Source organism: Cebus imitator, unplaced genomic scaffold, assembly GCF_001604975.1.
Source record: "Cebus imitator isolate Cc_AM_T3 unplaced genomic scaffold, Cebus_imitator-1.0 Scaffold243, whole genome shotgun sequence".
Lineage (NCBI taxonomy): Eukaryota > Metazoa > Chordata > Mammalia > Primates > Cebidae > Cebus > Cebus imitator.
In genome coordinates this window covers 955,323-982,579 of record NW_016107558.1, presented here as the reverse complement: position 1 = coordinate 982,579, position 27,257 = coordinate 955,323, and the positions used below count along the sequence as shown (strand labels likewise).

Sequence of the window (27,257 nt, the reverse complement as noted above, 5' to 3'; positions counted from 1 at the left end):
TCTTAAGAATTTCACCAATAGCCTATAAAGTACAAGTTAAAAAAAGTAAACATGTTAAGGTAAGCAGACAACTCTTCAGAAGCCCAAACACATTTTCTTGCTGTATTTATGTTGAATTCTCCATCTACAATGAGCAGTCATGAAGATGGTCTTCTTCAGGGCAACATGGTCACAGAACTGGGGCAATCCAGGGGACTGAGAGGGAGCATGAGGACGGGAGAGGGGGCTACCTCCTGCTGTTTCACATGAGAGACAAACTGTAACACAGTCCATGGACCCGCAATCGTCCCCTTTTATCATCAGGCATAACGCTTGATGTAGCCGTCTACTTTATTCTGGAAGTCCTCCTTGTCCTGCAAATGATGTTCTGCAGCTTCAATATTCAGTGGATCATCAAAATCCAAAAGATCAGTAAATAAAGAGTTTAATCCCCATACAACATCCTTTAATGTTCTTGTGGGAGCCCAGCCAGTGCCATCAATTGAATGTTCTCTCAGTAAACTCAGACATATTTCCCCTGTCTCTGTGATGTTGGGGTGCCAGATCTTGGTCAGGCATTTCACTTCGGGAGGCACCATGCTGTAAGCATCGGGAACTACAGTTTCAAACTGAAATTTTCCACCCTGGTAGTAACCCTCATCTGGAGTTACTGTTAGCTGAAAACAATGAAGCTTGTTTGGATCAGGAAAATGCACTTTACATGTACAAGGTAAATTAGCTTTGAGTTCTGCAACCTCTTTAACAAGCAATCTGTCTCTCACAGAAACCTTCCTAGTGGAGTCCGACGCTGTGGCTGCCGCCCGGGACCCTTTGAGACCATCGTCACGCTTCAGTTTGCTTGCTAGCATTAGCATTACTGCTGCCTTTACCCTGGGCTCCGCGAGACAGGCGAGGCGGACCCGGCGCCCAACACCATGCCCGGCCGGGGCGGCTGCTGCGAGATGCAGCCCCTCACAGCCGCACCGGCTCCCGGCCCAGTCTCTATTTTTTAATAAAAAATAAAATTAATAAAAGTTAAATATTCTGCATTTATTATATATTATTATCTTGGCAGTTTTATTTTTTGTGACAAAATTCTGAGTCTGCTATATTGTCCAAATCTTAAAAATGTTTAATTGATTACAGAAAAATGTATTGGAAAATATTGCTTTGCTCTTTCTTTTTCTCTAAATTCCTGATTTTTAAAACTACTACTTAATTCATGGCCCATCACCAATGTCCAAGATAGTATCCAATTTTTAAATTCTGTACCCTGTCTTAGTGACTTCCAAACTAAACGAAATGAAAAGGACTCAGGGAGTCTGTGTTTACACATGGTGGCAAAATTAATCTTAAGGTACTTGGATGACTGCACTGGGGATACAACAGAACCTCTCCTCAGGCAACTTCTCAGCATACTATGTATGTCCCTGTGCAGAAGCCTACCTCTTTCACTCTAGATAACACAAGACTTTCTGAGCACTTACTCTGAGCAAAGTACGGTGCCCCAAGTACAAAGGTGGATAAGACTCAGTCCTTGATTTGATGGTGTTCATTGGAATAGGTTTTCAAACTGTGATGTCACTGTTTCTTCTGGGGGCAAAAAGTTTGCTTTTCTTAATGGGAATGAGTTTACTTATAAGTGCACATTGTGTCATTAATGTGCTTGACTCTCCATGATGCAAAACTTCTTTCTAATGCTGATCAGTTGCAAACATGATAGAACAATGAAATATGGTAGAGAGCCTAGCCTGGTACATGCAGTCGTCCTTGTCTGATATGGGCCTCTCTGAGAATGAAACTCCTCAAAAGGCCAGAGCGTGCTCTGCCTTCATTTCCCTTACACATGGGTGTTATCTAATACTGATCTACAGTCATGCGTCACTTAACAACTGGGATATGTTCCAAGAAATCTGTCATTAGGCTCTTTTGTCATTGTGTGATCACAGAGTGTACTTACACAAACCTAGGGTGGTATAGTCCACTGTACCACCAAGGCCATATAGTATAACCTAGGCTACACAGTACCTAGGCTATATAGTATATAGCATGTAGCTCGTAGGCTACAAACTTGTACAATATATTACTACTGTACTGAACAGCGTAGCAATTGTAACTCGGTGGTAACTATTTGTGTATCTAAACATATCTAAACACAGAAAAGATACCATAAAAATACAGCAGTATAATCTTTTTTTAGTCTTTTTTTATTATTATTATTATACTTTAAGTTCTGGGGTACATGTGCAGATCATGCAGGATTGTTACATAGGTATACATATGCCATGGTGGTTGCTGTATCCATCCACCTGTCACCTACATCAGGTATTTCTCCTAATGTTAACCCTCCCCAGTTTCCCCATACCCTGCTGTCCCTCCCCTAGCCCCCCACTCCCCAAACAGATCCCAGTGTGTGATGTTCCCCTCCCTGTGTCCATGTGTTCTCATTGTTCAACACCCACTTATGAGTGAGAACATGCAGTGTTTGGTTTTCTGTTCTTGTGTCAGTTTGCTGAGTATGATGGTTTCCAGCTTCATCCATGTCCCTGCAAAGGACATTAACTCATCCTTTTTTACAGATGCATAGTATTCCATGGTGTATATACACCACATTTTCTTTTCTTTTTTTTCCCCATTTATTTTATTGCATTTTAGGTTTTGGGGTACATGTGAAGAACATGCAAAATTGTTGCATAGGTACACACGTGGCAGTGTGATTTGCTGCCTTCCTCCCCATCACCTACATCTGGCATTTCTCCCCTTGATCTCTCTCCCCAGCTCCCCACCCCCCACCGACCCTCCCCTATTTCCCCTCAACTGACCCCAGTGTGTAGTGCTCCCCTCCCTGTGTCCATGTGTTCTCATTGTTCAACACCCGCCTATGAGTGAGAACATGCATATACACCACATTTTCTTTATCCAGTCTATTGTTGATGGGCATTTGGGTTGGTTCCAAGTCTATGCTATTGTAAACAGTGCCATAGTGAACATACATGTGCATGTGTCTTTATAACAGAAGGATTTATAATCCTTTGGGTAAAAACCCAGTAATGGGATTGCTGGGTCAAATGGTATTTCTATTTCTAGATCCTTGAAGAATTGCCACACTGTCTTCTACAATGGTTGAAATAATTTACACTCCCACCAACAGTGTAAAAGCATTTCTATCTCTCCATATCCTCTCCAGCACCTGTTATCTACAGATTTTTTTAATGATCGCCATTCTAACTGGCATGAGATGGTATCTTAATGTGGTTTTGATTTGTGTTTCTCTAATGATCAGTGGTGATGAGCATTTTTTCATATGTTTTTTGGCCACAATTTTAAATGTCTTCTTTTGAAAAGTGGCTGTTCATATCCTTCACCCACTTTTTGATGGGGTTGTTTGATATTTTTCTTGTAAATTTGTGGGAGTTTTTTGTAGATTCTGGGTATTAGTCATTTGTCAGAGGGGGAGCTTATAAAAATGTTTTCCCATTCTCTTGGTTGCCAGTTCACTCTAATGATTGTTTCTTTTGCTGTGCAGAAGCTCTTAAGTTTAATTGGATCCCATTTGTCTATTTTGGTTTCTGTTGTCATTACTTTTGGTGTTTTAGTCATGAAGTCCTTGCCTATGCCTATGTCCTGAATGATATTGACTAGATTTTCTTCTAGGGTTTTTATGATGTTAGGTCTTATGTTTAAATTTTTAATCCATCTGGAGTTAATTTTTGTATAAGGTGTCAGGAAGGGGTCCAGTTTCAGCTTTCTGCACATGGCTAGCCAGTTTTCCCAATGCCATTTATTAAAAAGGGAATCCTTTTCCCATTGTTTCTTTCTGTCAGGTTTGTCAAAGATCAGATAGTTGTAGGTGTGTGGCATTACTTCTGAGGCCTCTGTTCTGTTCCATTGGTCTATATCTCTGTTTTGGTACCAGTACCATGTTGTTTTGATTACTATAGCCTTGTAGTATAGTTTGAAGTCAGGTAGCATGATCCCTCCAGCTTTGTTCTTTTTGCTTAGGATTGTCTGGGCTATGCGGGCTATTTTTGGTTCCATATGAAGTTAAGTGTTTTTTTCCAGTTCTCTGAAAAAGTTCAATTGTAGCTTGATGGGGAAAGCATTGAATTTATAAATTACTTTGGGCAGTATGGCCGTTTTTAACAATATTGTTTCTTCCTAACCATGAGCTTGGAATGTTTTTCCATGTTTGTATCCTCTCTTATTACTTGAGCAGTAGTTTGTAGTTCTCCTTGAAGAGGTCCTTTACATCCTTTGTTAGTTATATTCCTAGGCATTTTATTCTCCTGTAGCAATTGGAATTGGAGTTTGCTCATGATTTGGCTATCTGTTTGTCTGTTATTGGTGCACAGGAATGCTTATGATTTCTGCACATTGATTTTGTATCCTGAGACTTTGCTGAAGTTGCTTATCATCTTAAGGAGATTTTGAGCTGAGATGATGGGGACTTCTAAATATACAATCATGTTGTCTGCAAATAGAGACAATTTGAAGTCCTCTTTTCCTAATTGAATACCCTCTATTTCTTTTTCTTGCCTGATTGCTCTGGCTAGAACTTCCAATACTATGTTGAATAGAAATGGTGAGAGAGGGCACTCTTGTCTAGTGCCAGTTTTCAAAGGGAATAATTCCAGTTTTTGCCCATTCAGTATGATATTGGCTGTGGGTTTGTCATAAATAGCTTTTATTATTTTGAGATATGGCCCATCGATACCTAGTTTACTGAGAGTTTTTAGCAAAATGGGCTATTGAATTTTGTCGAAGGCCTTCTCTGCATCTATTGAGATAGTCATGTGGTTTTTGTCTTTGGTTCTGTTTATGTGGTGAATTACGTTTATAGAATGCATATGTTGGCCGGGCGCAGTGGCTCACACCTGTAATCCCAGCACTTTGGGAGGCCAAAGCGGGTGGATCACGAGGTCAAGAGATCAAGACCATCCTGGTCAACATGGTGAAACCCCGTCTCTACTGAAAATACAAAATTAGCTGAGCATGGTGGCACATGCCTGTAATACCAGCTACTCAGGAGGCTGAGGCAGGAGAATTGCCTGAACCCAGGAGGCGGAGGTTGTGATGAGCCGAGATCATGCCATTGCACTCCAGCCTGGGTAAGAAGAGCGAAACTCCGTCTCAAAAAAAAAAAAAAAGAATGCATATGTTGAACGAATCTAGTATCCCCAGGATGAAGCCTACTTGATTGTGATAGATAAGCTTTTGATGTGCAGTTGCATTTTGTTTGCCAGTATTTTATTGAAGATATTTGCATTGATGTTCATCATGGATATTGGCCTGAAATTTTCTTTTTTAGTTGTGTCTTGCCAGATTTTGGTGTCAGGATGATTTGGTCTCATAAAATGAGTTAGGGAGGTTTCCCTCTTTTTGTATTGTTTGGAATAGTTTCAGAAGAAATGGTACTAGCTCCTCTTTAAATATCTGGTAGAATTCAGCTGTAAACCCATCTGGACCTGGACTTTTTTTGGTTGGTAGGCTATTAATTGCTGCCTCAACTTCAGATCTTGTTATTGGTCTATTCAGGGATTCAACATCTTCCTGGTTTAGTCTTGGGAGGGTGTAAGTGTCCAGGAATTTATCCATTTCTTCTAGATTTACTGGTTTATGTGCATAGAGTTGTTTGTAGTAATCTCTGATGGTAGTTTGTATTTCTGTGGAATCGGTGGTGATAGCCCCTTTATCATTTTTTATTGCACCTATTCAATTCTTCTCTCTTTTCTTTTTTGTTAGTCTGGCTGGTGGTCTATCTATTTTGTTGATCTTTTCAAAATACCAGCTCCTGGATTCATTGGTTTTTTTGAAGAGTTTTTTGTGTCTCTGTCTCCTTCAGTTCTGCTCTGATCTTAGTTATTTCCTATCTTCTGCTAGCTTTTGAATTTGTTTGATCTTGCTCCTCTAGTTATTTTAATTGTGACAATAGGGTGTCAATTTTAGATCTTTCTTCACTTCTCATGTGGGCATTTATTGGTATAAATTTCCGTCTAGACACTGCTTTAAATGTGTCCCAGAGGCTCTGATACATTGTGTCTTTGTTCTCATTGGTTTCAAAAAAAATCTTTATTTCTGCCTTCATTTCATTTTTTATCCAGTAGTCATTCTGGAGCAGGTTGTTCAGTTTCCATGTAGTAATGTGGTTTTGAGTGAGTTTCTTAATCCTAAGTTCTAATTTGATTGCACTGTGGTCTGAGAGACTGGTTGTTATTATTTCTGTTCTTTTGCATTTGCTGACGAGTGATTTACTTCCAATTATGTGGTCAATTTTAGAGTAAGTGCAATGTGGTGCTGAGAAGAATATATATTCTGTGGATTTGGGGTGGAGAGTTCTGCAGATGTCTCTTAGGTCCACTTAGTCCAGATCCGATTTCAAGTCCTGGACATCCCTGTTAATTTTCTGCCTCATTGATCTGTCTAATATTGACAATGGAGCGTTAACGTCTCCCACTATTATTATATGGGAGTCTAAGTCTCTTTGTAGGTTATTAAGAACTTGCTTTATGTATCTGGGTGCTCTTGTATTGGGTGCATATATATTTAGGATAGTTGGCTGTTCTTGCTGCATTGATCCCTTTACCATTATGTAATGCCCTTCTCTGTCTCTTTTGATCTTTCTGGGTTTAAATTCAATTTTATCAGAGACTAGGATTGCAATTCATGCTTTTTTTTCTCTTCATTTTCTTGGTAAATCTTCCTCCATCCCTTTATTTTGAGTTTATGTGTGTCTTTGCATGTGAGATGGGTCTCCTGAATATAGCACACTGATGGGTCTTGACTCTTTATCCAATTTGCCAGTCTGTCTTTTGATTAAGGAATTTGGGCCATTTACATTTAAGGTTAATAATGTTATGTGTGGATTTGATCCTGCCATTTTGATACTAGCTGGTTGTTTCGCCCATTGGTTGGTGCAGTTTCTTCTTTGCATCGTTGGTCTCTACCATTTGGTATGTTTTTCAGTGGCTGGTACTGGTTGTTCCTTTTTATGTTTAGTGCTTCCTTCAGGAGCTCTTGTAAGGCAGGTCTGGTAGTGATGAAATCTCTCAGCAATTGCTTGTCTGCAAAGGATTTTATTTTTCCTTCATTTATGAAGTTTAGTTTGGTTGGATGTGAGATTCTAGGTTGAAAGCTCTTTTCTTTAAGGATGTTGAATATTGCCCCACCACTCTTCTGGCTTGTAGGGTTTCTGCTGAGAGGTCCTCTGAGAGTCTGATGGGCTTCCCTTTGTGTATAACCTGACCTTTCTCTCTGGCTGCCCTTAGCATTTTTTCATTCATTTCAATCCTGGTGAATCTGATGATTACGTGCCTTGGGGTTGCTCTTCTTGAAGAATATCGTTGTGATGTTCTCTGTATTTCCTGGACTTGAATGTTGGCCTGCCTTGCTAGGTTTGGGAAGTTCTCCTGGATAATATCCTGAAGAGTGGTTTCTAGCTTGGATTCATTCTCCCTGTCACATTCAGGTATACTGATCAAACATAAATGAAGTCTTTTCACATAATGCCATACTCCTTAGAGGCTTTGATCATTTCTTTTCACTCTTTTTTCTCTAGTCTTGCCTTCTTATTTTATTTCATTGAGTTGATCTTCAATCTCTGATATCCTTTCTTCTGCTTGATTGATTCAGTTACTGAAACTTGTATATGCTTCACGAAGTTCTTGTGCTGTGTTTTTCAGCTCCATCAAGTCGTATGTTTTTCTCTAAGCTGGTTATTCTAGTTAGCATTTTGTCTAATCTTTTTTCAAGGTTTTTAGTTTCTTTGCATTGGGTTATAACATGTTATTTTAGTTCAGAGAAGTTTGTTATGACCAACCTTCTGAAGCCTCCTTCTGTCAATTCTTCAAAATCATTCTCCATCCAGTTTTGTTCCCTTGCTGGTGACGAGTTATGATCCCTTGGTGGAGGAGAGGCATTCTGGTTTTTGGTGATTTCAGCCTTTTTGCACTCGTTTCTTCCCATCTTCAATGGATTTATCTACCTTTGGTCTTTGAAGTTGGTGACTTTCAGATGGGGTCTCTGAGTGGGCAACCTTTCTGTTGATGTTGAAGCTATTTCTTTCTGTTTTTTAGTTTTCCTTCTAACAGTCAGGCCCCTCTGCTGCAGGACTGCTGGAGGTCCACTGCAGGCCCTCCTTGCCTAGGAGTCACCTACAGGGCCTGCGGAATAGCAAAGATTGCTGCCTGTTCCTTCCTCTGGTAGCTTCATCCCAGAAGGGTACCCACAAGGTGTCAGCCAGAGCCCTCCTTTATGAGGTGTCTCTTTAGATATACAGGAGTCAGGGAACCACTTGAGGTGGCAGTCTTTCCCTTAGCAGAACTAAAATGCCATGCTAGGATCTCCGTTGCTCCCTTCAGAGCTGCTGGGCAGGGATGTTTATGTCTGCTGCAGCAGAACTCACAACCGCCCCTTTTCTCAGGTGCTCTGTCCTGGGAAGGCGGGGCTTCATTTATAAGTCCCTGATGGGCTGCTGCCTTTTTTCAGAGATGCCCAACCCAGCTAGGAGGGAATCTAGTCACAGTCTGCAGAGGCGTTGCTGAGCTGCTGCGAGCTCCGCTCAGCTGCTGTGTAAACTTCCTTACAATTTTGTTTACAAAGATAAAGTTAGAGCTGCCTCAGTAATGGCGGACTCCCTCAGTAATGGTGGATGCCTCTACCCCCACCAACCTTGAGTGTCCCATGTTGAGCTCAAACTGCTGTGCTGGCTGTGACAATCTCAAACCAGTGGGTTTCAGATTGCTGGTCTTTGTGGGAGGGGGATCTGCCAAGCCAGATGACTTGGTTCCCTGCCTTCAGCCCCCTTTTTCTTTTCAAGAGAATGGGCAGCTTTGTCTCTCAGGCATTCCAGGCACTGGCTAAAATGGCTGCCCAGTCTTGTTCTGGAAACCCGCAGTGCCAGCTAAAATGACCACTCAGTTTTGTGCTGGAAACCCTTGGGGCTTGCTGGCCCTGGCAGGAATCTTCTGGTCTATGGGCTCTAAAGACCGTGGGAGAAGTGCAGTACTGAGCTGGTGTGCCGGAATGTCCAGGAAAGTCCCCAATGACCTCCGTTGGGTGGGGATGGGTCCTCCTGCCCGTTGCACTTCCCGGGTGAGGCAGCACCCCACCCTGCCTCAGTTTGCCCTCCTTGGGCTACACCCACCGTCCAACCAGTCCCATTGAGATGAACCTGGTACCTTGGTTGGAAATGCAGAGATCACTTGCCTTCTGCAACACTCTTGCTGGGAACTGCACTCCAGAGCTGTTCCTATTTGGCCATCTTGGTGGAAGTACCAGCAGTATAATCTTATGGAACCACCATTGTATATGTGGTCCATCATTGATGGAAATCTTTTTATGTGACACATAACTGTATATGCTTGGTATATAGTGAATATTCAGCCAAGGTTTTCATCAATGAGTGGATAAATTGGCACATTTTGTGGGTTTAATTGGGCTAAAATGTATAGGAAGTATCTACCTGACTTAACAACTAGACATTATTTTACTGATATTTTTCAAGAATTCTATTTTTGTAAAGCCTTCCTTCCATTTGGGTGCAATCTCCATTTGGTGAAAATCTCATTCCCCATCCCCTTGTAATTAAAAAGCATGTTTTCTTGTATTTCAAAATGTCCTCCTCTACTAATCCCAAAGATTGCTAGCTTGCATAACTCAATCTGACAACATAATTGGAACATCAGAACACATGTGGCTTTGAGAATTCAGATGAAATGAGATTGAGGCAGATTCAGTTAGTCTAGAGACACAAAACCTCAAAGGACCATTTTAACAAGAGTGTCCTAGGCTAATATTTTGCATCAGCAGGAGGGGTTCTAAGAATTATAGGCAAATGTCCAAGTTACTTTTTCTAGGTTGTTGGCAAAGTTCTCCCAGAGCAATACAAGACAAAAATCTGGCCTCAGGTGACTAGCGATTTTCGTCCAAATTTTCAGTCTTTTCTACTCTCCCCAAGCTCACATGAACCTTAAAGGCAACAGTTAGGATGCCAAGAATGAGTGCTTTGCCCTTGCACTTGCCTGTCTCTTGAGTGGATTCATTCACTTTTAATCTAGTGCATTGAGTAATCACTTTTTTAAGGAGAAAAAAGAATATAAATATTTATTACCATTGAACTGTACACTTAGAAATGGAAGATGGTCAGTTATATATATATGTAATTATTATATATAAATGACATATCATTAAGTTAAATATATATATATATATACCTCAATTAAAAATTCTAAAAACTGGTCAATAAAAAAAATCCCCTCACCTAGGCCAAATAACACAACCTAATTAAAGGAATGATATCACAGGAGGGACACCATCCCATTACTTCCTCAGGACCTGTCCACACTCAAGAAAAGGGGACTATTCAGGGAATGTATATCAGTGGTTGGGAACCTTGAAATTCTGCCTACCATATTAAATATTCATTGTACACCACAATTTATCAGTTGTCCTGCTAATGAACGTTCAGCTTCTACTGTTTTTAGCAATTATGAGTAAATTGCCTGAAAACACCTGGACAAAAAAAAGAAGGTCAAGAGTTTGTGTGTGTTGTCTATGCATGTGCACACACATACACAAATAAATTGTGGTTCAATATTCATTACATTTATCATTTTCACTATTTTTAAGTGTACAGTTCAGTGGCATTAAGTCCATTCACATTGTTGTGTGACCATCACCACTATCTATTTTCAGTGTTTTCACCTTACCAAATGGAAACTTTGTACCCATTTCAGACTAACTTCCCATTTCTCTCTCCTATCAGCACCTGGTAACCACCATTTTACTTCCTGTCACTGTGAATTCGGCTATACTAGATTCTTGACCTAAGTGGAATTGTATAATGTTTTCCTTTTATTACTGGCTTATTTCACTTAACATAATGTCTTCAGGGTTTTTCCATGTTGTAGTATGTGTCAGAATTTCCTTCCTATGTAAGGCTAAACAATATCCCATTGCATGTACATACCATGTTTGGTTTATTCATTTATCCATGATGGACATTTGGGCTGTTTCTACATTTTGGCTATGGTGAATGATGCTGCTATGAACTTGGATGTACAAATCTCTGTTCAAGTCTCTGCTTTGAATTCTTTTGTGTATATACCTAGGAATAGAACTGTTGAATTAGATAGTGGTGTCAAGTTTAACTTTTTGAGAAACTGCCTATCTTTCACAGCAGCTGTACCACATTACAGGCCCACCAGCAAAACATGAGATTTCTAATTTCTCCATATCCTCACCAACACTTGCTATTTTTTGGTGGTGGTTGTTATTTTATAAGAACCATCCTAAGAGGTGCACACCCACCTATATGCTTTTAACATTTTGAAAATGATACTTAGATAATATAAATGTACTATTGTGGTAGTGTTTCTTTACAACCACAATTTTTGGTTAATTTGATGGTTATTTTACTCATTGAGAAGGCACAATTAATAGTGCTTCCAACTGAATACATCAACTGAACTTCCTGAAAACCCTGAATAAACACATTCTAGTCCTGTTTTATGGACAGCCATGACCGGTGACTCTGTCTGTTTATTAAAGTTCATTTTACTTTTTGGGTTTAGCAGGTAATGTTAAAAAGTGAACTGGGATATCTTTAGATATTTCAGATAAAATATTTAGATGTTGAAAAAAAGTGACTTTTATTTCATTATTTAGGTAATTTAAAAATTCTACTTTACGACGTGTTCAGATGCAGTCTAAGTGTTGAGATTCTAATGATAGCTTTTGGAAGCCCCATTCTCCAACATACCCCACCCTTCCACGGAAAAAGAAGATTCCAAAAACTGGCCAACTTACTTAACCACAGACTTTTTTAACAATTTGAAAATCTGGTCACAAATATTGTTTGACCGCTGCTTGAATTGGTATTCTCCCCCCACTGCCCATTGAATCTTGGCTCATCTGACTGTTATGCCACCAACTCAGTTCCTTTGCTTTTTGGTTGATCCACTGGATACAACGCCAACCTCATGCTACCCATTATTCTACGAGCCCAACCAACTCAACTGCTTCTCACCAACTTTCCTGATTCTTGGTGTTCATTGTCATTGATATATCATACAGTCTATAAGCCACACAGGTTTCATTGGTATAGACATAGAATCACAAAATATCTGTACTTCGGGATCACAGAGGAAAGTGACCTATATAGGTTAGAGTTTATTTGGAGTTCACGACCACCAGGTAAAAAATAAGAATTCCTATCTACTGCTTCTCAGTTCAGGTTCTTTTCCTCAATGGTATAGCCTTTCTTTGGAGAGAATCCATTCTGATTACAGATACCAGACAGAACCATTAAAATCCAAAGCAAGCAGATCATTTGAGTCAGGAGTTCGAGACCAGCCTGGCCAACACAGTGAAACCTCATCTGTACTGACAATACAAAAGTTAACTGGGCATGGTGGTGTGCGCCTGTGGTCCCAGCTGCTCAGGAGGCTGAGGACCACTTGAACCTGGGAGCTGGAGGTTGCAGTGACCCGAGACCACATTACTGCACTCCAGCCTGGGCAACAGAGTAAGACTTTGTCTCAAAAAATGAATAAAGAATAAAAATAAAAACCTGTATTCCAGGAATGCAAGTTTGTGGTAATTCTCAGAATCCAGGAAGGGTCTTCAACCTTATTCCTACACCCAAGGCAGTCCTTCCACAGGGCAGTGTAGAGCCTGTCAAGGCAAAGGGCAAATTCAGCCTTGCCAAGAATTCAGACAGCCTGACAGGAAATGTTTCTTCTATATCTTGTCTATTTCCTCCATATCGCTTCTTACTAGTAGCAATTATTTTATGTCCTTCTTAGTTTACTAATTTATTGCTAATGTCAAATTCTAGAATGTAAACTCAAGGAGAGTAGAGATCTTGTTTGTGAAGGTTATAGTCCTGTACCCAACTATCTGAAATAGATATGGTATCCCAAATATCTCAGCTGGTTGATTGAAAATATGTACTCCATAAATACAATATGACTCTGCAAAACATTAATAAATCAATAGCAGTAACTTTATTGAGGAGGTACACGCCACAGAACTGACAGACTGAGTCTCACTAAACCTTCACTATTTAATATGGTAGCCACCAGCCTCATGTGGTGATTAAGTACTTGAAACATGGCTAATTTAAATGGAGATGTGCTCTAAGTACAAAATACACACCAGATTTTGAAGACCTAATATGAAAAATATAAAATATTTTATGAATAAATTTTATATTGATTACTTATTGAAATAACACTTTAAAATTTATACATAATAATTGTACATATTTATGGGGTACATGTGATTTTTTCTCTAGGTTTTATTTTATTTATTGATTTCTGTGGGTACCTGGTAGGTGTATATGTATATGGGGTACACGAGATGTTTTCATGCAGGCAAGTGTGAAATAAGCACATTATGAAGAATGGGGTATCCATCATCCCCTCAAGCATTTATCCAATAAGTGGCAAACAACCCAATTACATTCTTTTTTTTTTTTTTTTTTTTTTTGTAAATTTTTTTTTTTTTTTTTTTTTTTTTTTTTTTTTTGAGACAGAGTTTTGCTCGGTCACCCAGGTTGGAGTGCAGTGGCACAATCATGGCTCACTGCAACGTCCGCCTCCCAGGTTCAAGTGATTCTCCTGTCTCAGCCTCCCAAGTAGCTGGGATTACAGGTGCGTGCCACCACACCCAGCTAATTTTTGTATTTTTAGTAGAGATGAAATTTTGCCATGTTGGCCAGGCTGTCTCGAACTCCTGACCTCAGGTGATCCGCCTGCCTCAGCCTCCCAAAGTGCTGGGATTACAGGCATAAGCCACCACTCCTGACCTACATTCTTTAAGTTATTTTAAAATATACAGTTAAACTATTTTTGACTATACTCACACTGTTGTGCTATCAATAGTAGGTCTTATTTATTCTAACTATTTTTGTACACATTAACTATCCCTACCTCCCCACGGCCCTCCACTACCCTTCCCAGACTCTGATAAGCATTCTTCTACTCTGCATGTCCATGAGTTAAATTGCTTTGATTTTTAGATACCACAATTAAGTAAGAACATGCAATGTTTGTCTTTCTGTGTCTGGCTTATTACACTTAACATAATGATCTCCAGTTTCATCCTTGTTGTTGCAAGTGACTGGATCTCATTCTTTTTTTTTTATCACTGAATAGTACTCTATTGTGTATATGTACTACATTTTCTTTCTTTCTTTCTTTCTTTCTTTCTTTCTTTCTTTCTTTCTTTCTTTCTTTCTTTCTTTATTTTTATTGCATTTTAGGTTTTGGGGTACATGTGAAGAACATGCAAGATTGTTGCATAGGTACACACATGGCAGTGTGATTTGCTGTCTTCCTCCCCATCACCTACATCTGGCATTTCTCCCCATGCTGTCTCTCCCCAAATCCCCACCCCTTGCTGTCACTCCCCTATTTCCCCCAGACAGACCCCAGTGTGTGATGCTCCCTCCCTGTGTCCATGTGTTCTCATTATTCAAAACCCACCTATGAGTGAGAACATGCGGTGTTTGATGTTCTGTTCTTGTGTCAGTTTACTGAGAACGATGGTTTCCAGGTTCATCCATGTCCCTACAAAGAACACAAACTCATCGTTTTTGAAGGCTGCATAATATTCCATGGTGTATACGTGCAACATTTTCCCTGTCCAGTCTATCATCGATGGGCATTTGGGTTGGTTCCAGGTCTTTGCTATTGTAAACCGTGCTGCAATGAATATTTGTGTGCATGTGTCCTTACAGTAGAATGATTTATAATCCTTTGGATATATACCCAGTAATGAGACTGCTGGGTCAAATGGAATTTCTGTTTCTAGGTCCTTAGGAATCGCCACACTGTCTTCAACAATGGTTGAACTAATTTACATTCCCACCAACAGTGTAAAAGTGTTCCTATTTCTCCACATCCTCTCCAGCATCTGTTGTCTTCAGACCTTTTAATGATCGCCTTTCTAACTGGCCTGATATGGTATCTCAATGTGGTTTTGATTTGCATTTCTCTAATGACCAGTGATGATGAGCATTTTTTTCATATGTTTTTTGGCCTCATGGATGTCTTCTTTTGTAAAGTTTCTGTTCATGTCCTTTGCCCACTTTTGAATGGGCTTGTTTGTTTTTTTCTTGTAAATCTGTTTCAGTTGTTTGTAGATTCTAGATATCAGCCCTTTGTCAGATGGGTAGATTGCAAAAATTTTTCCCATTCTGTTGGTTGCTGATTAATTTTAATGACTGTTTCTTTTGCTGTGCAGAAGCTGTGGAGTTTGATTAGGTCCCATTTTTCTATTTTGGCTTTTGTTGCCAATGCTTTTGGTGTTTTGGTCATGAAGTCCTTGCCTATGCCTATGTCCTGAATGGTTTTGCCTAGATTTTCTTCTAGGGTTTTTATGGTGTTAGGTCTTATGTTTAAGTCTTTAATCCATCTGGAGTTAATTTTAGTGTAAGGTGTCAGGAAGGGGTCCAGTTTCTGCTTTCTGCACATGGCTAGCCAGTTTTCCCAACACCATTTATTAACCAGGGACTCCTTTCACTATTGCTTGTTTTTGTCAGGTTTGTCAAAGATCAGATGGCTGTAGATGTGTTGTGTTGCCTCCAAGGCCTCTGTTCTGTTCCATTGGTCTATATCTCTGTTTTGGTACCAGTACCATGCTGTTTTGATTACTGTAGCCTTGTAGTATAGTTTGAAGTCCAGTAGTGTGATGCCTCCAGCTTTGTTCTTTTTGCTTAGAATTGACTTAGTTCTGTGGGCTCTCTTTTGGTTCCACATGAAGTTTAAGGTGGTTTTTTCCAGTTCTGTGAAGAAGGTCATTGGTAGCTTAATGGGGATAGCGTTGAATCTGTAAATTACTTTGGGCTATATTGCCATTTTCACGATATTGATTCTTCCTAACCATGAACATGGAATGTTTCTCCATCTGTTTGTGTCCTCTCTTATTTCGTTGAGCAGTGGTTTGTAGTTCTCCTTGAAGAGGTCCTTTATGTTCCTTGTTAGTTGTATTCCTAGGTATTTTATTCTCTTTGTAGCAATTGTGAATGGCAGTTCGTTCTTGATTTGGCTCTCCTTCAAGTCTGTTATTGGTGTATAGGAATGCATGTGATTTTTGCACATTGATTTTGTATCCTTAGACTTTGCTGAAGTTGCTTATCAGTTTCAGGAGATTTGGGGCTGAGACAATGGGGTCTTCTAGATATACAATCATGTTGCCTGCAAAGAGAGACAATTCGACTTCCTCCTTTCCTATTTGAATGCCCTTTATTTCTTTTTCTTTCCTGATTGCTCTGGCTAGAAGTTCCAATACTATATTGAATAGGAGTAGTGAGAGAGGGCATCCTTGTCTAATGCCAGATTTCAAAGAGAATGCTTCCAGTTTTTGCCTATTCAGTATGATATTGGCTGTTGGTTTGTCATAAATTGCTTTTATTATTTTGAGATACATTCTGTCAATACCTAGTTTATTGAGGGTTTTTAGCATAAAAGGCTGTTGAATTTTGTCAATGGCTTTCTCTGCATCAATTGAGATAACTATGTGGTTTTTGTTTTTGGTTCTGTTTATGTGGTGAATTACATTTATAGACTCGCGTATGTTGAACCAGCCTTGCATCCCTGGGATGAAGCCTACTTGATCATGGTGGGTAAGCTTTTTGTTATGCTGTTGCAATCGGTTTGCCAGTATTTTATTGAAGATTTTTGTATCTATGTTCATCATGGATATTGGCCTGAAGTTTTCTTTTCTTGCTGAGTCTCTGCCAGGTTTTGGTATCAGGATGATGTTGGTCTTATAAAATGATTTGGGAAGGGTTCCCTCTTTTTGGATTGTTTGGAATAGTTTCAGAAGGAATGGTACCAGCTCCTTTTTGTATGTCTCGTAGAATTTGGTTGTGAACCCATCTGGATCTGGGCTTTTTTTGAGTGGTAGGCTCTTAATTGCTGTCTCAACTTCAGACCTTGTTATTGATCTATTCAAGGTTTTGACTTCTTCCTGGTTTATGCTTGGGAGGATGCAAGTGTCCAGGAATTTATCCATTTCTTCCAGGTTTACTAGTTTATGTTCATAGAGTTGTTTGTAATGACCTGTGATGATGGTTTGTATTTCTGTGGAATCTGTGGTGATATCCCCTTTAACAGCCAGCTAGCATCCAAATGGCAAGATCAAATTCACATATAATAATATTAACCCTAAATGTAAATAGGCTAAATGCCCCAATCAAAAGACCCAGACTAGCAAATTGGATAAAAAGCCAAAACCCATCGGTGTGCTGTATCCAGGAAACCCATCTCACATGCAAGGATACACAAAGGCTCAAAATAAAGGGATGGAGGAAGATTTACCAAGCAAATGGAGAGCAAAAAAAAGCAGGCGTTGCAATTCGCATCTCTGATAAAATAGACTTTAAACCAACAAAGATCAAAAGAGACAAAGAAGGACATTACATAATGGTAAAAGAATCAATGCAACAAGAAGAGCTAATGATCCTAAACATATATGCACCCAATACAGGAGCATCCAGATACATTAGGCAAGTTCTTAATGACTTACAAAGAGACTTAGACTCCCACACAATTATAGTGGGAGACTTTAACACCCCATTGTCAATATTAGACAGATCAACCAGAAAGAAAATTAGAAGGATATCCAGGACTTGAACTCAGACCTGGAGCAAGAAAACTTAATAGACATTTACAGAACTCTCCACCCCAAATCCACAGAATATACATTCTTCTCAGCACCACATCAACCTACTCTAAAATTGACCACATAATTGGAGGTAAATCACTCCTCAGCAAATGCAAAAGAACAGAAATCATAACAAACAGCCTCTCAGACCACAGTGCAATCAAGTTAGAACTCAGAATTCAGAAACTAACACAGAACCACACAGCTTCATGGAAACTGAACAACTGGCTCTTGTATGTTGACTGGATAAAAAATGAAATGAAGGCAGAAATAAAGATGTTCTTTGAAACCAGCGAGAACAAAGACACAACATACCAGAATCTCTGGGACACATTTAAAGCAGTGTGTAGAGGAAAATATATAGCAATAATGAGAAGCAAGGAAAGATCTAAAATAGACACCCTATCATCAAAATTGAAAGAACTAGAGGAGCAAGATCAAAAAAACTCAAAACCTAGCAGAAGACAAGAAATAACTAAGATCAGAGCAGAACTGAAGGAGATAGAGACACAAAAAACCTTTCAAAAAATCAATAAATCCAGGAGCTGGTTTTTCAAAAAGATCAACAATATAGACCACTAGCCAGATTAATAAAAAAGAAAAGAGAGAATAATCAAATAGATGCAATAAAAAACGATAAAGGGGATGTACCATGTTTTCTTTATCCATTCATCTGTTGATGCACACTTGATTGCTTTTAAATCTTAGCTATTGTAAACAGTGCTGCAACAAGCATAGGGATGCAGGTATCTCTTCTTTATACTGATTTCCTTTCTTCTGGATATATAGCCAGGCGTGGAATTGCTGGATCACATGTTAGCTCAATTTTTAGTTTTTTGTAGAACCTCTAAAGTATCCTCCATACCGATTGTACTAATTTACATTCAATTTACATCCATGAGTTTACATTCTAGTATTTGACATCAGCAATAAGTTAGTAAACTAAATTTACACTGTACCAACAGTGTACAAGGGTTTCCTTTTCTCCACATCCTCATCAGCATTTGTTATTGCCTGTCTTTAGCATATATAACTTTTAACTGGGGTGAGGTCATATCTCATTGTAGTTTTGCTTTGCATTTTTCTGATGATCAATGATATTAAGCCTTTCTTCATATGCCTGTTTTCCACTTGTATGTCTTCTTTTGAGAAATGTCTATTCAAATATTTTATCTATCTTTTGATCAGATTACAGAATTTTTTTCTTATAGACTCATTTGAGCTCCTTCTATAGTCTGGTAATAATCACTTGTCAGATGGGTATCTTGCAAACATTTTTTCCCATTCCATGGGTTGTATCTTCACTTTGCTGATCGTATCCTTTGCTGTGCAGAAGCTTCTTGACTTGATGTGATCCCATTTGTCCATTTTTACTTTGGTTACCTATGCTTCTGGGGTATTGCTCAAGAAATTTGTGCCCAGACCAATGTCCTATAGATTTTCCCCAAAGTTTTCTTGTAGTAGTTTCATGGTTTGAGGTCTTAGATTTAAGTCTTTAATCCATTTTTATTTTATGTTTATATATAATGAGAGTTAAGGGTCTGGTTTTATTTTTCCTTATATGGATATCCAGTTTTCCCAGTGCCACTTATTAAAGAGACTGTCTTTTCCTCAGTATATGTTCTTGGTACCTTTGTCAAATATGAGTTAACTGTAGGTGGGTGGATTTGTTTCTGGGTTCTTTCTTCTGTGCCATTGGTCTATGTATCTGTTTTTATGCCTGTAGGTTACTATTGCTTTGTAGTATAATTTGAGGTCAGGATGTGATTTTTCCAGTGTTGTTTTGTTTGCTTACAATAGCCTTGGCTATTTTGGGTATTTTGTGGTTCCATATTAATTTTAGAATTATTTTTTCCTATTTCTGTGAAGAATGTCATTGGTATTTTGGTGGGGATTGCATTGACTCTGTAGATTACATTGACTCTGTAGATTGCTTTGGGTAGTATGGACATTTTAACAATATTGATTATTCCAGTTCATGAACATGGAATCTTTTTCCATTTTTGGTGTCTTCTTCAATTTATTTCATCAGGGTTTTATAGTTTTCATGATAGAGATCTTTCACTTCTTTGCTTAATTCCTAGGTATTTAATTTTATGTGTGGCTCTTGTAAGTGGGATTGCTTTTTTTTTTTTTACATTGTTCACTTTTGGCATATGAATCATGCTAGTGATTTTTGTATGTTGATTTTGTATCCTGCTACTTTACTGAATTTACCAGTTCTAAAAATTTTCTTGTGTAGTCTTTTGGTTCTTCTAAAATATACATCTTTAGGTTTTTCTAAAATATAAGATTATATCATCTACAAACAAGGCAAGTTTGAATTCTTTCCTTCCAATTTAAATGACATTTATATCTTTCTCTTGTCTGATTGCTCTAGCTAGGACTTCCAGTCCTATGTTGAATAACAGTGGTAACAGTGGGTATTTTTACGGTGTTCCAGATGTTAGAAGAAAGGCTTTCAGTTTTTCCCCATTTAGTATGATACTAGCTGTGGGTCTGTCATATGTGGCTTTTATTATGTTGACGTGTGTTTCTTCCATTCCCAGTTTTTCGACTTTTTTTTTTTTTTATGAAGGGATGTTGAATTTTATCAAATGCTTTCTCAGCATCCATTGAAATTATCATATGGTTTTTATCCTTTATTCTGTTGATGTGATGTGTCACACTGATTGACTTGCATATGTTGAACCGTCCTTGCATCTAGGGATAAATCCAACTTGCTCATGATGAGTGTGATCTTTATAATGTATTGTTGAATTCAGTTTGCTATTATTTTGTTGAGGATTTTTGCATCAAGATTCATCAGAGATATTGGCCTATAGTTCTCTTTTTTTGGTGTTCTTTGGTTTGGTCTCAGGGTAATACTGGCTTTGTAGAATCAGTTTGGAAGCATTCCCTCCTCCACTATTTCTGGAATAGTTTGAGTAGGATTGGTATTAGTTATTTAAATGTTTGGTAGGATTCAGCAGTCAAGCCATCAGGTCCTGAGCTTTTCTTTACTGGGAGACTTTTTATTATGGCTTCAATCTTGTTACTTTTTATTGGTCTGTTCAGATTTTGGATTTCTTCCTGGCTTAATCTTGGTAGATTGTATGTATCTGACAATTTGTCCATTTCTTCTGGGTTTTCCAATTTGTTGGTATATAGTTGCTCATAGTCGCCACTAATGATCGTTTGAATTGCTGCAGTATCAGTCGTAAAGTTTTTATTTTCATTTCTGATTTTATTTATTTGAACCTTCTCTCTTTTTTCTTAGTATAGCTAAAGGTTTGTCAATTTTGTTTAACTTTCCAAACAATTAACTTTTGTTTCATTAATCTTTTGTATTTTTTATTTCAAGTTCACTTATTTGTACTTGATCTTTATTATTTCCTTTCTTCTACTAATTTTGGATTTAGTTTGCTCTTGCTTTTCTAGTTCTTAGATGCATCATTAGATTATTTATTTGAAGTTTTCCCTCTTTTTTTGATGTAGGCAGTTACAGCTATAAACTTCCCTCTTAGTACTGCTTTTGTTTTGGTATGTTGTGTTTCCATTATCGTTTGTTTCAAGAAATTTTTCAACTTTCTTCCTAATTTTTTCATTGACCCACTGGTCAATGAATTCAGTAGCCTATTGTTTAATTTCCATGTATTTGTATAGTTTCCAAAATTCCTCTTATTAATTTCTAGGTTTTTTCCATTGTGGTCAGAGAAGATAGTTAACATTACATCAATTTTTTTGAATGTTTTAATACTTGTTTTGTAACATAACATATGGTCTATCTTTGGTAATGATCCATGTGCTGAGAAATCAATATGTATTGTGCAGCTCTTGGATGAAATGTTCTGTAAATATCTATTAGATCCATCTGGTCTATAGTGCATATTAAGTCTAATATTTCTTTGATGATTTTCTGTCTGGAAGATAATCTGATTTTCTGTCTGGAAGATTGATGCTGAAAGTGAGGTATTGAGGTCTCCCACTATTATTGATTTGGGGCCTCTCTCTTTAGCTCTGTTAATATTTCCTTTATATAGCTGGGTGCTCCAGTGTTTGGTGCATATATATTTAAAATTGTTATATCCTCTTTCTGACTTCACCTGTTTATCATTATATAGTAACCTTCTTTGTCTCTTCTTATAATTTTTGTCTTGAAGTCTATTTTGTCTGATATAAGTATAGCAACAACTGCTCTTTTCTTGGTTTCCATTGTTTTGGAATGTCTTTTTCTCTACCTTTATTTTCAGTCTATGTGTGTCTTTATAGGTGAAGTGTGTTTCTTGTAAGCTACAGATCAATGGGTCTTACTTTTTACTATTCAGCAAGTCTATGTCTTTTGATTGGAGCATTTAGTTCCACTTACATTCAATGTCATTATTGATAAGTAGGGACTTACTCCTGTCATTTTGTCAGTGATTTTCTGGTTGTTTCATGATCTTCTTTCTTTATTTTATTCCTGCCTTCCCCTAGTGGAGTTGGTTTTCTCTGATGATATGATACTTAGTCTCTTGCTTTTTATTTTTTGTGTATTCATTGTATGTTTTTTGGTTTGAGGTTACCATGAAGACTGAAAATACTATCTTATAACCCATTATTTTACCCTGATAACAACTTAATACTATTTGCATAAACAAACAAACAAGCAAAAAGAAAACTAATTAAAAACTTGCCATAACTTTACCTCCTTACTTTTTAAGTTTTTGTTGTTTCTATTTACATCTTATCGTACAATGACTTGAAAAGTTGTTGTAGTTATTATTTTTTATTGGTTCATCTTGGAATCATTCTACTTAAGAGTAGCTTACACACCACAGTTTACAGTGTTATAATATTCTGTGTTTTTCTGTTTACTGACTATTACCCATTGCTGTTGTACTTTCAGGATATTATTTATTGCTCATTAATGTCCTTTTCTTTCTGACTGAGGTATTCCTTTAGCATTTCTTGTAGGATGGGTCTAGTATTAATGAAATTCCTCAACTTTTGTTGTCTTGGAAAGTCTTTATTTCTCCTTCACGTTTGAAGGATATTTTCACTCGATATACTATTTTAGAGTAAAAGGGTTTTTTTGTTGTTTTTTTGTTTTGTTTTGTTTTTCTTCAGCACCTTAAATATGTCATGCTGCTCTTTCCTGCCTTGTGAGGTCTCCACTGAAAAGTCTGCTGCCAGACGTATTAGAGCTCCATTGTGTGGTATTTGTTTCTTTTCTTTTGCTGCTTTTAGGATCCTTTCTTTATCCTTGACCTTTGAGAGTTTGATTATTAAATTCCTTGAGGTAGTCTTCTTTGGGTTAATACTGCTTTGTGTTCTATAACCTTGCTGTACTTGGATATTGATATCTTTCTCTAGGTTTGGGGAGTTTTCTATTATCTGTTTGGATAAACTTTCTACCCTATTTCTTTCTTTACCTCCTTTTTAAGGCCAATAACAGATTTGTCCTTTTAAGGCTATTTTCTATTATAGATCCTGTAGGTGTGTTTCATTTTTATTTCTTTTTTCTTTTTTCTCCTCTGTGTATTTCCAAATATCCTGTCTTCAAGCTCACTAATTCTTTATTCTGCTATTAAAGAGCTCTGATACATTCTTCAGTATGCCAATTGCATTTTTCAGCTCCAGAATTTCTGTTTGATTCTTTTTTATTTATTTCAATGTCTGTGTTCAATTTATCTGATAGAATTCTGAATTCCTTTTGTGTTATCTTGAAATTCTTTGCATTTTCTCAACACAGCTATTTTGAATTTTCTGTCTGAAAGGTCACATATCTCTGTTTCTCCAGTGGTCCCTGGTGCCTTATTTAGTTCATTTGGTGAGGTCACACTTTCTTGGAATGTTGCCTAGCCTGGTACTCACACTTCAGGGTGGCAGGCTCCCCTCTGCCCAGGGCAGGTTGAGAAATGCCATCCAAGAATCAAGTCCTAAGAGTCCACTTGGTCCTTTACCTACTGTGGCAGTGTTGATACCTGAAGCCAGCAAGTCTCAGAGGCTCACCAAGGCCCTCAATGTAGTACCTGGTTACTGCTGCTGGTTATTTAGGGCCCAAGGGATCTTCAGTTAATAGGTGATAAATGTTGCCAGGATGAGTTCTTCCTTTCAAGATACGGGGTTCCCTTCTGGCCCAGGGTGTGTCTAGAAATATTGTCTTGGTGCAATGGCCTGGAATGGGGGCTTCATGAGTCTGACCAGTGCCCTATCCTGCTGTGGCTTAGCTGTTATCCAAGACGCAAGACAAAATCCTCCTCATTCTTCCTTCTCCTCTCCTCAAGTGAAAAGAGAAGGCCTCCTTTGGAGCTGTGAGCTGTGCACCCTGAGGTTAGGGGAGGGGTGATGCCAGCACTCTCTTGGTGTCCCCAGCTGGTGTCTCAGTATGTTGCATGCCCCATGAGTCCATCTCTGAGCTTAGTTCAGTACTGGGACTCACTGCTGCCTGGGGTGGGGCAGGGGTGGCATCGTGGCAATTCAGTGGTGATTCAGGACTGTTTTTTGTATCTCTTCAGTGCCTCTTTCAGCAATATGAAGTTAAAACCAAGTACTATGAGTGCTCACCTGAGTTTTGGTTCTTAAGAAGGTATTTTTTCGATATAGATAGTTCTTAACTTGGTGTCCTTGCAATGGGGTGGAAGCTTAAGAGGAAGGGATGATAGGTGGAGCCTTCTGTTCCGCCATCTTGCCCTGCTTCCATATGTGATATTTTGATACATGAATATAATGTGTAATGATCAAATCAGAGTAATTAGGATATCAGTCACCTCACACATTTATTATTTTTTTGTGTTGGAAACGTTTCAAATCTTCTGGCTATTGCAATAAATTGTTGTAAACTATAGTTATCCTGTTTGCTGTCAAACACCAGAACTTACTTCTTCACCTCACTGTACTTTTGTACCCATTAACCCACCTCTTTCCGACCTCCTAACCCCCTTCCCAGCCTCTGGTAAACATCATCCTACTTTCTATCTCCTTGAGATAAACTTTTTTTACCTCCCACATTAGGCTGTTTATTTGAAATTTCCTTACTTTTATGAAGTAGGTGTTTATTTCTATAAACTTCCTTCTTAGACTGGCTTTCGCTATAACTCATAAATTTGGGTATGTTGTGTTTTCATTTTCATTCATTTCAAGAAGCTTTTAAATGTTCTTTTTAATTTCTTTGTTGACCCATTGTTTACTAAGGAGCATGTTATTTACTTTTCATGTATTTGTTCAGTTTCAAGAGTTCCTCTGGTTAGTGATTTCTGGTTTTATTCCACTGTACTCAGAAAAGAAACTTGTTATGATTTCGATTATTTAAAATACATTAAGACTTGTTTTGTGGCCTAACATATGATCTATCCTGGAGAATGTTTCATGTGCTGATGAAAAGAATGCGCATTCTGCAGCTGTTGGATGAAGTGTTCTGTAAATGTCTGTTGGGTGCATTTGAAATACAACTGAAATACAATGTTGCTTTGCTGATTTTCTTTCTAGATGATCAGTCCAATTCTGAGAATAGGGTGCTAAAGTGCCAATTATTGTATTGGAGCCTATATCTCCCTTTAGATCTAATAATATTTACCTTATGAATCTGTGTGTTCCTGTGTTGAGTGCGTATTTATTTACAATTGTTGTATCCTTTTGCTGAATTGATCCTTTTATCATTACATAATAACATTTGCCTCTTTTAACAGTTCTTGCCTATAAAGTCTATTTTATGTGATGTAAGTATAGCACTCCTGCTTATTTTTTGTTTCTGCCTGTGCAGAATCTTTTCCATTCATTCACTTTCAGTCTATGTGTGTCCTTACAAGTGAAGTGAGTTTCTTGTGGGCAGTACGTAGTTGGGCCATGCTTTTATTCTCTTAATCCATTCAGCCAGTCTATATCTTTTAAGTCTGGAATTTAAGCTGTTTATATTCAAGGTATTATTGATAATAATGAGTTACTCCTCTTATTTTGTTAATTGTTACCTGGTTGTTTTATATATCCTTTGTTCCTTTCTTCCTCTCTTACTATTTATCATAGTGATGTGATGATTTTCAGTAGTGATCAGTTTTTATCCTTTTCTCTTTCACCTTTGTGTATATGCTTTACCAGTGAGTTTAATACTTGTGTGTGTTTTCATGGTGGTCATTACTGTCTTTTCACTTCCAGATGCAGGACTCCTTTGAGCATTTCCTGTAAGGTCAGTCTAGTGGTGACAAATTCTCTCAGCTTTTACTTGTCTGGAAGGAAGTAATAATATTTTAGATATGTTGGGTTAAATAAAATATAATACTAAAATTAACTTCATCTGTTTCTTTTTATTATTTTTGATGTGGTTACTAGAACATTCTAAATTACGTATATGATTTGCTTTATATTTCTGTAGAGCAACTGCAGGACTAAACAATTAGTCATTATTAATCTGATTTTTGCTTTCAAAATCACTGACTGGACTAATTTTTATGCTCCTAAATTCTCCTCAGACATTATGAGGATGGCTGGACTCACCCTGTTTTGCCTCAGGCCCCTATGGCCCTGTGGGTGAGCATTCAATTTCTGAGCTTGGATCATTTCAGTCAGTCCTGGGTACCCTGAAGGCTGTTAGGGATCTAGAACTTCTCGTCCTCCTTTCAGGGGAATCCAGAGGGCATTCCATTCATAGCTCAGCAAAGCCCTGTCTCTGAGAGTGGCCTCATGCCCTACAAGGTACTCCTAGAATCCAGAGAAACCCACAGTTCTTCCTGTACTTGAAGACATAGACAGTCCTCATACCAATAGAATGCTCTCATGGAACAAGAAAACATTATGTTGCTTCAGGGAAAAACAGGGAGGATGCTGGGGTGGGATGCAGGGGCTGGGGGGAAGGGACGACAGGACACCAATACAGGATGAGTGGTGCCTATGAATCAAGCTCTTCAGGTAGTGTACGTATAACTGTCACACACTCCTTAGCTGGCGGTAAGATTATGGTTACCTTTTTTTCCCTAATGACCAAAACAAAGCATCTAAAAGTGCAGCTTCTGGAAGAACCACTTACTCTTGCCTGTCTTGTATTGCTCTTCAAACTTGACCTTGGCCTCTCATCGGGCCTTGCGTTTCACAGCAGGATTTCTGAAGACAGCTTTATTGATGACAGTGTTGTCCAAAGGGATTCCACAGAGTACCTTGTGAGCAATAGGCGATTGTAGTCATAAACTTTCACAAAAGACTTGGTCTTTGACCTCTTGGCAATCTTCATCTTGCCCATGGCAGCTGTTACTTTGCGGGGATAGGGGTCAATTCCAGCCACCAAAGCATGGCTGTAGGGGCCACCTGAGGTGTCATCATCAATGTTCTTCACGATGATGGCTTTGCATCCAGAGTAGCAACCAGCCAAAACAAGCACCACATTCCCAGCCTTCATGAACTTGCCCATTTCGGCAGCAACCACTCAGGCCTACAGCAAAAAGGAGAAAAGGACACTTCTTATGATTACTTTTTTTAAGCATACAGATATGCCAAAAGTACTAAAATTGTCAAGGCCTCATAGATCAAACCTAAGTTGAAAGTGGCGTAAGAAAAGAATATCTAGGGACTGGTTTCAAGGCAATTTCACAGTCACCGAGTGCCAGCTTGCTAGCCCACATCTAGGAGGACGATCACCACTCAGGGAAGCAAGTAGGAGG

General features: G+C 38.4%; 1 protein-coding gene and 1 pseudogene across 2 annotated transcripts; both read right to left on the bottom strand.

Annotated features, from left to right (window-relative positions):
• Window positions 1-299: 299 nt before the first annotated feature.
• LOC108282537 (NEDD8-conjugating enzyme UBE2F-like) lies at window positions 300-961 on the bottom strand. 2 transcript variants are annotated; one of them, XM_037727880.1, is made up of 2 exons: window positions 735-961; window positions 300-656 (listed from the first exon to the last, which is right to left on the bottom strand). In XM_037727880.1, the coding sequence occupies exons 1-2, from the start codon at window positions 852-854 to the stop codon at window positions 300-302; spliced, it is 477 nt and encodes a 158-aa protein (XP_037583808.1). In that variant the 5' UTR covers window positions 855-961. The 2 variants fall into 2 exon arrangements, with proteins under 2 accessions (XP_037583808.1, XP_037583807.1); XM_037727879.1 differs by having other exon boundaries at window positions 300-750; window positions 870-916.
• Window positions 962-26,566: 25,605 nt separating this feature from the next.
• Window positions 26,567-27,007, bottom strand: LOC119466950 (annotated as a pseudogene).
• Between the last annotated feature and the right edge of the window lie 250 nt (window positions 27,008-27,257).